General features: G+C 47.4%; 1 protein-coding gene across 1 annotated transcript in view; it reads left to right on the forward strand.

Moving 5' to 3' along the window:
• Positions 1 to 15,296, forward strand: part of oca2 (oculocutaneous albinism II) — a 559,961-nt gene that overhangs the window by 133,561 nt on the left and 411,104 nt on the right. The window contains exon 4 of the mRNA XM_038818856.1: positions 5,340 to 5,522. Within this exon, the coding sequence (XP_038674784.1) occupies positions 5,340 to 5,522 (183 nt within the window). The remainder of the gene's footprint in view (positions 1 to 5,339; positions 5,523 to 15,296) is intronic.

A 15,296-nucleotide genomic window follows, 5' to 3' on the forward strand; every position in this document is an offset into this window, starting at 1 on the left:
GATTGGAAAAGCACTTGTCATTGTTCGCTTGTCATTGTTCAATGTGAGGTCATCTTCTCAAGGGTGTTGCAGGCTTGCATGTAGGTGAATCTCGAGTTTATTTTCAGTGTGAATGTAGGTGAGGAAGTCACCACTGATGTTCAGTATGATTTCAAGTCCTTGAAGTGAATCACGTGCTGAAAATATCAGCTGCTGAATTGGTTCCAAGGTTGACCCTCCTGTATTGAAAAGGTCTGATGTGTAAAATCCTTTGATTCTTCTGAAAGCTCAATTTGATGATATCCTACATTGAGGTCAAGTTTGGCAAAGTGTTTAGAATCATAGAATAGAATCATAGAATTCCAACAGTGCAGAAGGAGGCCATCCGGGCCATTGATTCTGCACTGACTCTTGGAAATGCCACTCTATCGAGGCCCACAACCCTACCCTAGCCCCCTAATCCAGGAAACCCACCTAACCCTTTTGGACTCTAAGGGACAATTTAGCACGGCCAATCGACCTAACCTGCACATCATTGGACTGTGGGAGGAAACCGGAGCACCCGGAGGAAACCCACACAGACACGGGGAGAAAGTGTGAACTCCATACAGACAGCCACCCGAGGCCGGAATTGAACCCGGATGCCTAGCACAGTGAGGCAACAGTGCTAACTACTGTGCCACTGTGTCACCCATGTACTTTCTCAAGTACATCTACTTAGTACCATGCACTTTCTCAATGGTGTCATTAATTGTTGGTGTTCATTGTCTTTCTCACTATATGATGTGGTTTGGTGACTGCCCAGCAACACAGATTCTAATCTTTTAAAAAAAATAAATTTAGAGTACCCAATTCATTTTTTTCCAATTAAGGGTCATCCGCCTCTACTTTGGCGACGTTCTCTCGTCCTCTTACTCTTCTGCTGGTCATGGTCCTGTTAGCTGATTTTTTTTTTGATGAGCAATAAGCACAAACGAAACGATTGGATTTTCGACAAGTGTTGCACTGTTGGCTGATAGTGCACAGTGTCCGCTGTGTGTCAGCATTGCCAAGGAGGAAACATTGGCAGTGTAACAGCTCTCTTTGCAAAGCTGCTGTTGTTGCTTCGCTGGTACGTTTCTGGTACACAGGTGATGAATAGTGGCTTACAGGAGTTGGAGGGATGTTTAGTATTTGGCAGCCCCTGATGTGTTGGGTAAGCTGGATCTGCGAGGACTGCGTTTACTGCAGCAGTGAGAGAGACAGGCTTCCAACACTTGAAGAAATGCAACTCAATTTTATTGAACTCTTAACTATCATACATGCTTTAACTGTGGGTTGGCGCTATGCTGACTTGACTGGAGACCTGAGGCTAACCTGACCAGACTATCTTACTGCCACATGTTGTGTGTTCTAGTTGTTGCTCACGGGCTCTGACTGTCTCAGAGGCTGGATCCCAAGAGAGCGGGAAAACTAGCGCCCTCTGGCTTTATAGTGGCCGTGTCCTGTCTGGTGATTGGCTGCTGTGTTCTGTGTGTTCACTGGTCATCCTGTGTTTCAATCACTGCCTGTCTGTGCACCATCATATACCTGTGTGTATATTATGACAGCCCCAACCTCTGTCAATCTGGATTTAGAAAGCGATAGTGATCGTGCGCGCTGCAACAGCTTCGATAGCTTTCTGCCTTTCCCGGGTGCTTTTCGGCAGGGTTGGCTGGCGCTGCAACCTTCAATAATTGATGTTTCTGTTTCCCCTTCCACCAGTTCGACTTCCCCAAGGCCACATTTGGATACTAGTTGCCTCAAGCACCTGCAATACTGGTCAATTGCCAAGTTAGCTTCTTACTTTGAACATCTGAAGACAATCGTTTCATATAATGGGCCTTAACCTCTGTGCTCCCTTGTGTAGGATTGGCGAGGGGTACCCTAAAGATGCACTCGGGAATTCCAGGTAAAGTTTGCATGGCAATTGCCCAGAAGTGCAAACTTCCCCGGGGCAAATGCCTTGCACTGGGAACCATCTCAGAAAGTGATTTTAAATTGCAAATTGTAAATTCTTCTGACTGGACAACACCAATAGTTATCCAGTAAAGGTTAGAAGAATTAAAGCTACTTCTAATTTCTGGGTAACTATTGTACAGACCCAGACCGACACTCCTCCACGAGACTCGCTGCCCCGCAAACCACCTGGGGTCTCCGCAGCCCATGGATCTCCTGCTCCTCCCCTCCCACAGCGGGCCTTATTCTTACGCCCCATCCCCGCTTCAAGGACCTACCCAGGCTGACCAAATTCATCTCCCCCCGCCCCCTCCCCCCCCCGCCCCCAACCCGCCCACGCATAATCCTAGGCCAGGCATTCACCCACCAGCAGGCCTGACACCATGCTCACCAACACCCCCTCACACTCTCCAGGCTCGACACACTTTCTAATCACCCCACCCTTCCCCACTGTCACCTAATTCCCCCTAGGCCCGACTCGATCTGGCCCCCCGACCTCCAATTCCCCGCCCCCCCCCCACCTCTGCTCATTCCTGACCGACTTCCAATTCACCGCCCAACTCTGTTTCACCACGACCTCTAATCCACTCCCATCCTTTGATTCTCGCCCCCCCCCCTCCCCGCCCACCACTCTCCAAAGCCCCCAAATTATATCCACTTTCCTTCTCTTTGGCTTGGCAAAGACCTTCCTGCTTTATAGAATTTACAATGCAGAAGGAGGCCATTCGGCCCATCGAGTCTGCACCGACCCTTGGAAAGCCCACACCTCCACCCTTATCCCCGTAACCCAGTAACCCCACCCAACCTTTTTTTGGACACTCAGGGCAATTTAGCGTGGCCAATCCACCTAACCCGCACATCTTTGGACTGTGGGAGGAAATCGGAGCACCCGGAGGAAATCCACGCAAACATGGGGAGAACGTGCAGACTCCGCACAGCCAGTGACCCAAGCCGGGAATCGAACCTGGGATCCTGGAGCTGTGAAGCAACTGTGCTAACCACTGTGCTACCATGCCGCCCATAACGTGCCCACTAGTTCTGTATAAAAGGGTGTGTGGCTTCCTTCACTTGGATCCACCTGTACTTAGACGCTGGGACCGAGGGGCACACTGCCCTGGAAAGTGACAGGCTGGGGAAAGAATTCACATGTTATTGGGCTCAGAGTGCCAGTTCAGGACTGGTTGCCACTTTGAGAAAGTTGAGGCCCACTGTGTTTTTTCAGGTGTAAAGTAGGATGTTAGTGAATTGCCAGCTGAGTCGTCGTCAGTTTACATTTCAAAAAAAGTCTTCTAATGCTTCACCGACACAGTGGAAAAGTACAGTCCACTTTCTTTTATGCTCTGTGATAACAAAACCCGACACAGACCCTTCAAACCGATGCAGCTACTTTTCCCAACATGGGCAGACGAAGGATTGCTCCAAATGTACTTCACACATTGGTAGATTGGGCACAGCAATACTCCAGCCTCTCCGAACAGGTGCCGGAATGTGGCGACTAGGGGCTTTTCACAGTAACTTCATTTGAAGCCTACTTGTGACAATAAGCGATTTTCATTTCATTTAATTTCAATTCAGTTTTGTATCTGCTACAGGGATAAAACTTGCCTCCAAAGCTTGCCTGCCTGTTTGATCTGAGTTTATGTGCCTTTGAAGCAGCCTAATTGTTTCTGTAAATCTGCAGCTTAAAATGATGTTTTGTTTTGTAGAGAATAGGAATAACCCTATAAAAAGTTTCATTCCTTCTTATTTTTGCATGGTCCCCCTCATCGGCGGGCGTTTCTTAGGACCAGAAACAACCAGAGACAGGCCAGAATTTAAAAATGCAAGAGCATCGTGGTTTCTTTATTGAGAGCTTCTTCAAACTCTGCTTCTGCTTGCAGACTCCCTCTGCTGGTACAATTGTGTATGGTAGCTTCAAGTAACAAAATGAACATTGCATTTTTCAAAACACTATCCACAACGGAAATTTCACTCTGAAGTCAACAAGTTAATTGGTCAGGGAATTGTAAATACGAAATAAAAACAGAACGTGTTGGAAATACTGGTCCAATAGGGCACAATGTTCGGATAAAGCACATTGTTGCCATAGAGCAGAGACATGTTTACTCTGGCAGGGCCTGGATGTTGATATTGAGTGCCTCAATGGTAAGTTGTTCCATTTCACTGAAGTAATGGGCAGATTCTTATGGGGCAGTAAGTGCCTTGGCCGCTTCCTGGAGAGCTAGCCAGACCCTCATGCCACTTATTTCAGAAAGTCCGCTGCACCTTCTGTCACTCAGGCACGTGACAGACCAGCAGCGTGTCTCGCCATGGGATCAATTTCTCCGGGAGGCAGGTCCCGCCCCTTAGTGCTGCTGTCCAATTGGATGCGCCGAACTCTCTGTACCCAGCAGCCACAGGAGAGGTGGTGGCCGCTGTCAGTATTATGACCCACCCAAGGACTGGGATCAACAAGGTACCCAGGCACAGGTGTGATGGTGATAAGTAGGTTGCAGGGGGATGGCGCAGCAAGGGCAGTGGGTTGTTCCCAGTGGGCTTCCCTGACCCTTCCCAATGTTAGGACCCTCAATCCGGCAGTGAGTGCTTTTGAACAGGGGAGCCTCTCAGACCCATGCCAAGCTTGTTATGCTCTCCATATTGAAAGTGCCCCACTCACCAATGGGCTAATACCAGCCGTGGTGGGATGAAGCCCTTATGTGCTCATTAATTGCCCAGTTAAGAGCTTCAATTAGTGACAGATTAGGAAGACTGTCCATGGGTCTGCCCGCCACGAACTTAACCCAGATGGAGGTGGGAAGGTAGTGGTGTCCCTGCTCATTACTCTCCCGCCTGATTAAATGCCGCCGCCATCAATCCCGCCATGGGAGAGGACACAAGATTCCATTCAAAATCCTTCATTTTGCTGCAAACAACATCATACTGGGGGAGGGATAAAAGGCATCATGGTAAATTCGCAAGTCGTAGACTAAAATATTTTCCTTTTCTGAAACTTCATTTGTTTTGCTTTCAACTGGAAAATATTGTGAAACTCAAAAGTTTCTCCACTACAATCTAACTTTTAAAGGCTACTTTTAGTTATAAACAGCTTTTGCAAAATCTTAGCAACGTTATTAGTCAAGCCACACTTGATAAATATTCTCCAGGTTTATTTCTTGTCTCATGTAGTTTAACCTGAACTTGATGGGGTGCGGAATGGAAACCGACAGAACTGAAAGTCGGGTGGCCCATGGGCAGTGCCAGTTTTATGCCTGGGCAGCTGGTTGAACATCCATCTTGTTATGTATTCCGCCACCCTCGATACTGGGCAATACATTGTAATGCTTCACAACGCTGATGATCATTCGGGAGAGGTTCATGAAAATCCATTACTTTTCTGTTGATAGGAGAAGCTACCTCACCCTTCACGAAGTGGATCCCGACGAATCGTGGGAAAGTAGCTTGGGCGAACTGGAGCGGCGGTGTCGACTAGGAAGTGAAGTTGGCTGCCTTTCTGCGTCTAGCTCCACCGAGAAATGTGACATCTTGGACAGTCTCCACCTGAACTTCACACTTTCCAGCAAGCTTAGGTAACAGATGCCCTGGCGTTGCGTTGCACTTTGTTAATGGTTCCCCACTGATTATTTGTTTTATTTTCTTTTTCTGTTTTCTCCTCTCCTCTCCTCTTGCGAAGGCTTTAATCATACTTGACAAGGCCCCATAGCTGAAAACCACATACAGTATTAACTTACCGACATGGCCATCGTTTATATGTGCGCCTAGACAGTCACAATCTCCATGCCTCTTCCTACCCACGGTCTGAGGTTTGCATCCTTGGAGTACCAAGCTGAACTCTTAACCAAGACCACCCCCTTCCAACATCACTCATTGCTTCAGATAGCCTCCTCCATTTCTTCGTTACCCTTAGGCCTGAATATTCCGATGCTTCTCAGTCTCTTCTTGCACACTCTGTAGACTTGGGCTTACCCAAAATTCTGCGCCCTTTACCCCAACTTGCAACACATTCTGTTCGCCCACTGGCCTACATTAGCACCCAGTCCAGTTACCCCTGAATTTTAAAACTCTCATGTCTTTTTGTTTTTTAAATTCCTCTCCAGCCTCACCCCTTCCTAACTGTATGACTTTCATTGACCTTACAATCCTCCGAGATCTATGTAATCCTAAATCTGGTCACTTGTGCATCCCTGATTTTCTCCACTAATAGTTGCCCTATCTTCAAATTCTTGGGCCATTCTCCATAAATGTTTCCGCATCTCCAACCTCTTCCCCCTTCTTTAAAATATTCCTCAAAATCCTTCCCTTTGACCAAGTTTTTCGTCACCTGACCTAAAACCTCTGTCCAGTGGTCTAATTCTGTTTGATAATAATCCTGCGGAACACCTTGGGGCAGTAGGGGTGTGATATGAATGCAAGTTGCTATTGGAAGTCAATTAGTTGGCCATCAAATGTGATTTCAGTCCCTACTTCTCGGGTATCAACTGATACCTTCTTGCAGTTCACTGCACAGTATTTCAGCACAGGTTTGTAGGTGTTGGGGGTACTCGTAGAAGGCATATGGCATGCTTGCCTTCATTGGCCGGGGCATTGAGTATAAAAATTGGCAAGTCGTGTTGCAGCAGTGTAGAACCTTAGTTAGGCCACACTTGGAGTATAGTGTTCAATTCTGGTCGCCACACTACCAGAAGGATGTGGAGGCTTTAGAGAGGGTGCAGAAGAGATTTACCAGGATGTTGCCTGGTATGGAGGGTATTAACTATGAGGAGACGTTGAATAAACTCGATTTGTTCTCACTGGAACGACGGAGGTTGGGGGGCGACCTGATCGAGATTATGAGGGGCATAGACAGGGTGGATAGTCAGAGACTTTTTCCCAGGGTAGAGGGGTCAATTACTAGCGGGCATAGGTTTAAGGTGCGAGGGGCAAGGTTTAGAGGAGATGTACGAGGCAAGTGTTTTACGCAGAGGTTAGTGGGTGTCTGGAACTCGCTGCCGGAGGAGGTGGTGGAAGCAGGGACGATAGTGACGTTTAAAGGGCATCTTGACAAATACATGAATAGGATGGGAATAGAGGGATACGGACCCCGGAAGTGTAGATGATTTTTAGTTTAAAAGGGCAGCATTGTCGGCGCAGGCTTGGAGGGCTGAAGGGCCTGTTCCTGTGCTGTACTTTTCTTTGTTCTTTGTTCTATTGGTGTCCTTTCCGCTGTCTATCTGCCCAGCACTGACATGGCAGTGATTTTAATTGGGGCGGGTGTGGGTGAGGCCAATGATAGTTTGCCCACCCCTACCTGAAGTGAGACTCCATTTAATGGCGACTTTAGGCCCAATTTGTAGACCAGTCGGAGGAGGTCAGTTGTATGGGGATGCCCCGCAGTTCAGTCAGCTCGGGGCCCCAGGCGAGAAGGGAGGGATGGGGCACTGCTCTCAGACCCTCTTTCGGGTATCCAGCTCCCGCTGGCCTTTGCAACCTGCTCTCCAAACCTCCATCACCACTGCTCCCCAACCTGGCAGTTCCTCCTTTGGCCCCACTGATAGACACCAGACTTACCTTCATGCTGGGCTCCTGCCACTTGTTGCATAGCACTTGGTGTCGAGCCAGGAGCAGCCATGGCTGCTGGTGATGCTGCTGGGACCAGGGTGCTGCTGCCCAATCAGATGGTTGGCAGTTCTCTGAGGCAGGCCTCCCCCCTCCCAGATAGGGGCAGGAGGCCTGCCTCCAGCCTGATGATGTTAAATGGGCTGGGGGGCGATGTTAAATGGGCTGGGGGGCAACAGTCGGGAGCAAGTGTGTGTGTGTTACAGAGCAGCATGAGTGCATTGGAGCTAGGAGTTACAATAGGCCATTTGGCCCGTTCAAACCTGCTCACCATTCAATATGATCACGGCTGATATGGTTGTGATCTCCCCACTCTCCAGACTGCCCCCCCCCTCCCCCGCCATAACCTTGACTCCACCAACTTTATCAGTGGAGATGTGGGAAACACCCACCAACTGAAATGAAAATCGCTTATTGTCACAAATAGGCTTCAAATGAAGTTGCTGCCTCAGGAGCGGGAATCTCACCTGTTTATGCTTCTCGCCCTATTGTCATAGAACATAGAACATAGAACAGTACAGCACAGAACAGGCCCTTCGGCCCTCAATGTTGTGCCGAGCCATGATCACCCTACTCAAACCCACGTATCCACCCTATACCCGTAACCCAACAACCTCCCCCTTAACCCTACTTTTATTAGGACACTACGGGCAATTTAGCATGGCCAATCCACCTAACCCGCACATCTTTGGACTGTGGGAGGAAACCGGAGCACCCGGAGGAAACCCACGCACACAGGGGGAGGACGTGCAGACTCCACACAGACAGTGACCCAGCCGGGAATCGAACCTGGGACCCTGGAGCTGTGAAGCATTTATGCTAACCACCATGCTACCTTGCTGCCCCAATTTTTTTTTTATTTTTTTTTGTGGATATCACACACTTTATTTAATGTACAATTTACAAACTGCATACAAAAGCTAACAGCAATTAAGGAACCAACATATGGAATCGGGTAGGTCAACAATCTCCAGTTAATAGAGATGGGGGAACAGAAATGTTGCTACTACCACCAACACATTCATGGCTTTTAAATACTTGGGGTAGAATCTCTCATTCCTTATGCTGCAGATACTGATTTTCACAGGCTCCGTCCATTAATTCCTAATTTTACAATGTGAGCTCAAACCAAGACTCTGAATATTTCAGTCCAAAATGAGATTGAGTTAATAAACCTTAATCTCACTACAAGATGTGAGAGTACCTTTAAGAAAGGGGTGTTTGTATAGAATAACTGTAGTGGGTGTACCTTTAAGAAATGGATGCTTATTACTGCAGTGATGTCAGAGTGTGGGTGGAGCTGGGCTGTCTGTCAGCTTTTAGTTTCACTTTGAGAAAAGCTTGGGTGTGTCTGTGTTTTCTTTGGTTTTGTTTCAGGAGCTACAGTCAGCCAGAGAACGTGTAGTGTTGTTCTCTCTGCTATGTAAAGACTATCTCTTGATCATTTGGCGAATCCAGAGTTATAACTGTTCTCAGTAGTGAATTTAAACCTGGTGTGCTTCTTTTAAAAGGTTTTTTTAAAGTCTTATGGATGTTAAAAGGAAATAAGGATTACTTAGTGTTGTATTCTTTGGCGGTTGTATTTGAATTAATGCTTACTAAGATGTTCAGTGTATGTTTTAAAAAGGTTCACTTGAGTTCATAGAATAAACATTGTTTGCTTTAAAAAAATACTTTTTGTTTTCTGCTGAACTACACCTGTACAGTGGGCCATGTGCTCCCCATACCACAATCTATTAAAAGTTGTGGGTCAGGTGAACTCCATGGAACACTTTGGGCTTCTCTAAACTCTGGTCCATAACAAATTGGGGGCGGGAGGGGATAAAAGTCTATCTATTGGATTGGCTTAGTGAACTTAGACAGTGAGTGATGAGCATATTGTGGCTGCTTTTTAGGTGTTGTATTCCAGTTTAAGTGGGGAGTGTGTTATGGACAATGGCTCTTTCAGAGGCTCTGAAGTTTTTGGGGGTGGAGACGGTCACACGCAGTACCTTAAGGACAGAGACTAAAAGTGGACTGTTAGATTTGGCAAAAACATTGCAGTTAACATTATCTGATGGAATGCGAAAAGGTGAGGTAATAATGGCAGTAGCTAAGCATTTAAAGTTGCCTGAGGTACAGTTTTGACTCATTGGAAATGGCAAAAATTCAGTTATAAATTAAACAAATGGAACATGAGAAAGAATTAAATCAGCTTAAATATGAAAGAGATAGAGAGGAAAAAGAAAGAGCGAGAAGAAAAAGAAATAGACAGAGAAAGAGACAGAAAGGCAAAGAAAAGGATAGAGGAGAAAGGATAAAAGAAAGAATAGCCCCAGCAGAACAAAAAGAAAGAGAAAGGCAGATACAGATCAGGGAAAAAGATAAAGAGAGAGAGTTTGAACTTCAGAAATGGCCATGAAACATGACAGTCAGTTAAAATTGGCAGACGTAAAGGGAAACGTACAGTTGGATGATAATGGTGAGGATAGTGAGAAAGTGCGTCATAGTCGAAGGCTTGGTGTGGATCTATTTAAATATGTCCAAGCATTGCTAAGGTTTGATGAGAAGGAGGTAGAAGCCTTTTTCATTTCATTTGAGAAGGTAGCTAAACAAATGAAATGGCCACAGGACATATGGGTATTACTGATTCAAACAAAGCTGGTTGGTAGGGCTAGTGGAGTGTTTGCATCACTACCGGAGGAGGTGTCTGGGACGAATGAGGAGGTGAAAAAATCCATCTTGGGTGCATATGAACTAGTGCCTGAAGCCTACAGACAAAGGTTTAGAAATTTAAGGAAAGAATTTGGTCAACATACATGGAGTTTGAAAGGCTCAAACAGAGTAATATTGATAGGTGGATAAAGGCTTTGAAAATAGACCAAATGTATGAAGCTGTGAAAGAAATTATGCTTTTGGAGAAGTTTAAAAATTCAATTCCTGATGTAATGAGAACTCATGTGGAAGAGCACTTGGGCAAGTTGTAGAGATAAATTGGGAAGTACTAAAATGGCTATACATGATGTAGATGTGAGAAATGCTGTTCCAATCAAACAACATCCATATAGACTTAACCCTTTAAAATTGGCACAGGTTAACAAAGAGATTGAGAGTATGCTGAAAAATGCCATAATTGAAGTGGGTCGCAGCCAATGCAGCTCACCCATAGTGATGGTACCTAAACCAGATTGTACCCAACGGTTGTGCGTGGACTATAGAAAGGTTAATGCAGTTACAGGAGCGGACTCTTATCTTATCCCACATTTGGAGGATTGCATTGAGAAAGTGGGACAATCAGCTGTTATTTCCAAACTGGATTTACTTAAAGGTTACTGGCAGGTACCTTTATCCGAAAGGGCAAAGGAGATTTCAGATTAACAGTTATTGAGGAGTTTCCGATACCCTCGACACAAAGGGAAATAATGCAATTTCTTGGCATGAGTGGATTTGATCGAACATTTGTTCCAAGTTTTTGTGGCGTGGTTGCTCCACTGATGGACTTGCTGAAGAAACGTCGAAAATGTCAGTGGACAGCGGAGTTTCAACAGGCATTTGACTGCCTGAAATCTGTGATAACCAATGCTCCTGTGTTGAAGAATTACAAGGGACTCTGTGATCAGATTGAACTAAAGTATCTGACTTGAAAGAAAAATGCCGAGGCGTAGAGAAATGGATGGATCGTGCAGAGACCTTCTTGTTTAAAGAGACTATCAGTCAAGAAGGATTTCAGTTGGAGGAAGAACAAAAATGGACTATATTATCATACCTGTTTGCGTGTGTTGTTTTTTGAAACGAAAAAGTATATTTATTGTGTGCATTTCTTAAAGGACAGTGAAAAGGTGAAAAATGAAACCATCTTGAAGTTGATCATTTATTTTTTTTTCTTGGGGGCGGTGTCATGTGAGAGTGCCTTTAAGAAATGGGTGTTTATTACTGCAGTGATCTCAGAGTGTGGGTGGAGCTGGGCTGTCTGTCAGCGTTTAGTTTCACTTTGAGAAAAGCTTGGGTGTGTCTGTGTTTCCTTTGGTTTTGTTTCACTGTTGGAGCTGCAGTCAGCCACAGAATATGTAACATTATTCTCTCTGCCATGTAATGACTGGCTCTTGATCATTTGGTGAATTCAGAGTTATAACTGTTCTCAGTAGTGAATTTAAACCTGATGTGCTTCTATTAAAAGGTTTTTTAAAGTCTTATGGATGTTAAAAGGAAAGTAAGGATTACTTATTGTTGTATTCTTTGGGGGTTGTATTTGAATTAATGCTTGTTAAGATGTTCAGTGTATGTTTTAAAAAGGTTAACTTGAGTTCATAGTATAAACATTGTTTTGCTTTAAAAAAAAAAACTTTTCGATTTCTGCTGTACCACACCTGCAGAGTGGGCCGTGTGCTCCCCTTACCACAGTCTATTAAAAGTTGTGGGTCAGGTGGACTCCACGATTCACTTTGGGGTTCTCTAAACCCTGGCCCATAACCATATGTGGCCGAGTGACTCAGGCCAAAGGTGCTGCCCAGTCACCCCTGAAGCCAGCCAATTTATCACAGACCATGTTTGGGAATGGTGCCTTCATAGCATTTCTGGTTCCGTTGTCTGCCTGTCTGTGCAACTACTTACTGAGCCATCACCTGTAACATTGCCTGCCCAATTTTCTTGATTGGCAATTAACAAACTGAAATTGATTTGTGATCAATTTGTTATCCTGGATATCAGTGCTGAAAAGGTAGCATTCCGAGTTCAGCCTGATGGAGATCCCCGCTATGATTCCCCCAATCATTTAAGTTCAAATTGTGGCCTTAAGATATTAGTATCAAGCTCCCATATTATTGCATTCATTTTAACCAGCTTAATGCTTTCTTTAAAGCAGCTGACCACGGATGTTTGTGCTTCTGGGCTATGGGCGGCACGGTAGCACGGTGGTTAGCACTGTTGCTTCACAGCAGCAGGGACCCGGGTTCAATTCCCGGCTTGGATCACTGTCTGTATGGAGCCTGCATGTTCCCCTTGTGTCTGCGTGGTTCTCCTCCGGGTGCTCCGGTTTCCTCCCTCACGTCCCGAAAGACGTGCTCATTAGGTGAATTGGACATTCTGAATTCTCCCTCCGTGTACCCAAACAGGCGCCAGAGTGTGGCGACTCGGGGATTTTCACAGTAACTTCATTGCAGTGTTAATGCAAGCCTACATGAGACAATAAAAATTATAAAATAAAAAAAACATTGTGTGATTCCACGATAATCGATGTGGGTTTCATTGAGAATGGTTTGGATGAAGTTTGCCTCCTCTTGCTGAAGGTGGCAGTAGTGGATTATCAAGAGCTGGTGAGGTTACAGATTTCCACTGAAAATCTGGTTACCAGCATTTGAAGGGGTACAGTTTCAATGATTATTTACATTTTAATCTTTGGAATGAAATATAGTCTCTGTAAAACCGACACCGCTCTTTCTACAATTACTACAATTAGTAACTTCAATGTATGGATATCAGTGCATTCCATTCTGAACAAATCTAAATAAAATTCAAACTGTGCCTCTTCACACTAAGTTCTCATAGCTGTGCATATATACCTCTGTACATATATTTGTCTCTATGTGATATTTATGTGTTTGCTTGTGTGTGTATATGAAGAGTTAATTGGTTAAGTGTTGGAGGATGACGAGTTAATTGGTTAAGTGTTGGAGGATGAATAGGACCCCTGGTAGGAAATGGAGGGGATTGCTTGGTAACTTGCCTGCCTGTGAAAGATTTGTATGGGATGTGGGTGTTGCTAGCTAGGCCAGCATTTATTGGCCATCCCCAGTTGCCCTTGAGAAGGTGGTGGTGAGCTGCCTTCTTGAACCGCTGCAGACTATGTGGTGTAGGTACACCCACCGTGCTGTTAGGGAGGGAATTCCAGGATTTTGACCCAGCAACAGTAAAGGAACGGCGATGTATTCCCAGGTCAGGATGGTGAGTTACGTGGAGGGCAACAGTTCCCAGGTATCTGCTACTCTTGCCCTTCTAGATGGTAGTGGCTGTGAGTTCGGAAGGTGATGCCGAAGGAACCTCGGTGAGTTACTGCAGTGCATCTTGTAGATGGTCCACACAGCTGCCATTCTTCTTCAGTGGTGGAGGGTTTCAGTGTTTGTGGAAGGAGGAGCAATCAAGCGGGCTGCTTTGTCCTGGATGATGTTGAGCTTCTTGAGTTTGTTGGAGCTGCACTCATCCAGGCAAGTGGAGAGTATTCCATCACAATCCTGACCTGCTCCTTATAGATGGTGGACAGGCTGTGGGGAGCCAGTAGGTGAGTTACTTTTTGCAGGATTCCTAGCCTTTAACCTGCTCTAATAGCCACAGCATTTATATAGCTAGTCCAGTTTAGTTTCTAGTCATTAATAAACACCAGGATGTTGATGGTGTGGGATTCAGCGATGGTAATGCCATTGATATTCAAGGGCTGAAGATGAAGTCATTGAATTTCTTGCAGCACTGCTCCACAGCCCGAGAAGTGAAGGATTTTGCTCTCAGTCCCACAGTACCACCTCCCTCCAGATGGCATGAGGATATTCTTAGCTGACATGTTGCCCCCCCATTACTCAGTGTCTGTGCCCCCTGACTTTAATTTCCTTGAAGAGGGCTTGGAGACATTCTTCTGTTCCTGATCACTGTCATGCTCTGCTTCTTGCAGATGCTCCTCTTGTACATATAATTCTCAAAGTACAGTGAAAAAATTGATGAACCAGCGAATTAAGCTATTTGCGAAACATATGTATGAGACAGGCATCTTGGGCAGGATTTTCGCTCCCGAGGTGGGCCGCTCAGTTTGGGGCATTTCCCAGCTCGGAGAACCCGCTTTGGGGAAGAGCGCCCCAAATGGCATGAGTTTCATGCTGGGAGGGATCGGTAGGTGCACAACAGGGTCGGGCCCACCCGTCCTTGATGTAGATCTCGGGCATCCATGGGTTGCTGGGTGTTGAGGCAAGTTGGTTAAAAGACCTTTGTCTCCCAGTTGTTTTGTTAAATATTCTGCCCTCTAGCCTTCACTCCTCACATCATCTCATCTCCACCGAGTTCCCATGTGCCACAGCGCCGGCTCTAGGGTTGCTGGCGCCCCGGGCAAGCTGAACTTCGGCGCCCTTGGGGGGGGGGGCGGGGCCGGGGTGGGGCGGGGCTGGGGGGGCGAGGCGGGGGGGGCGAGGCGAGGGGGGGGGCGAGGCGGGGGGGGGGGCCGGGGCCAGGGGGGGCGGGGTCGGGGGGGGTGGGGTCGGGGCCGAGGGGGGGGGGCGGGGCCGGGGGGGGGCGAGGCGGGGTGGGGTGGCCGAGGAGGGGCGGACCCGAGGGGGGGCGGGGGGGCGGACACGCGGGGGTGCGGACGGACGCGGGGGGCGGGCGGACCCGAGGGCGGGGCGGGGGGGGCGGACCCGAGGGCGGGGTGGGGGGGCGGACCCGAGGGCGGGGCGGGGGGCAGACCCGAGGGCGGGGCGGGGCGGGGGGGCAGACCCGAGGGGGGCGGGGGGGGGGGGGCGGGGGGGACCGGGGGGGGGGGGGGGGGCGGACCGAGCCGGGGGGCCGCCCTGGGGGCGGGCGGCCACAAGCGCATGCGCTGGTTGGCACCGGCCCAACTGCGCATGCGCGGGACCCGAGTCTCTGGCGCCCCCGAGCACATGGCGCCCCGGGCGACAGCCCGAGTTGCCGGTGCCTTGAGCCGGCCCTGATGTGCCATCTATGCCAACTCATGCCAACTCTCCACACCCTATGGTCCTATATATCTTCCATGCCACCCATCCACAAGGCCCCTT

This window comes from Scyliorhinus canicula, chromosome 14 (assembly GCF_902713615.1).
Source record: "Scyliorhinus canicula chromosome 14, sScyCan1.1, whole genome shotgun sequence".
Taxonomy (NCBI): domain Eukaryota; kingdom Metazoa; phylum Chordata; class Chondrichthyes; order Carcharhiniformes; family Scyliorhinidae; genus Scyliorhinus; species Scyliorhinus canicula.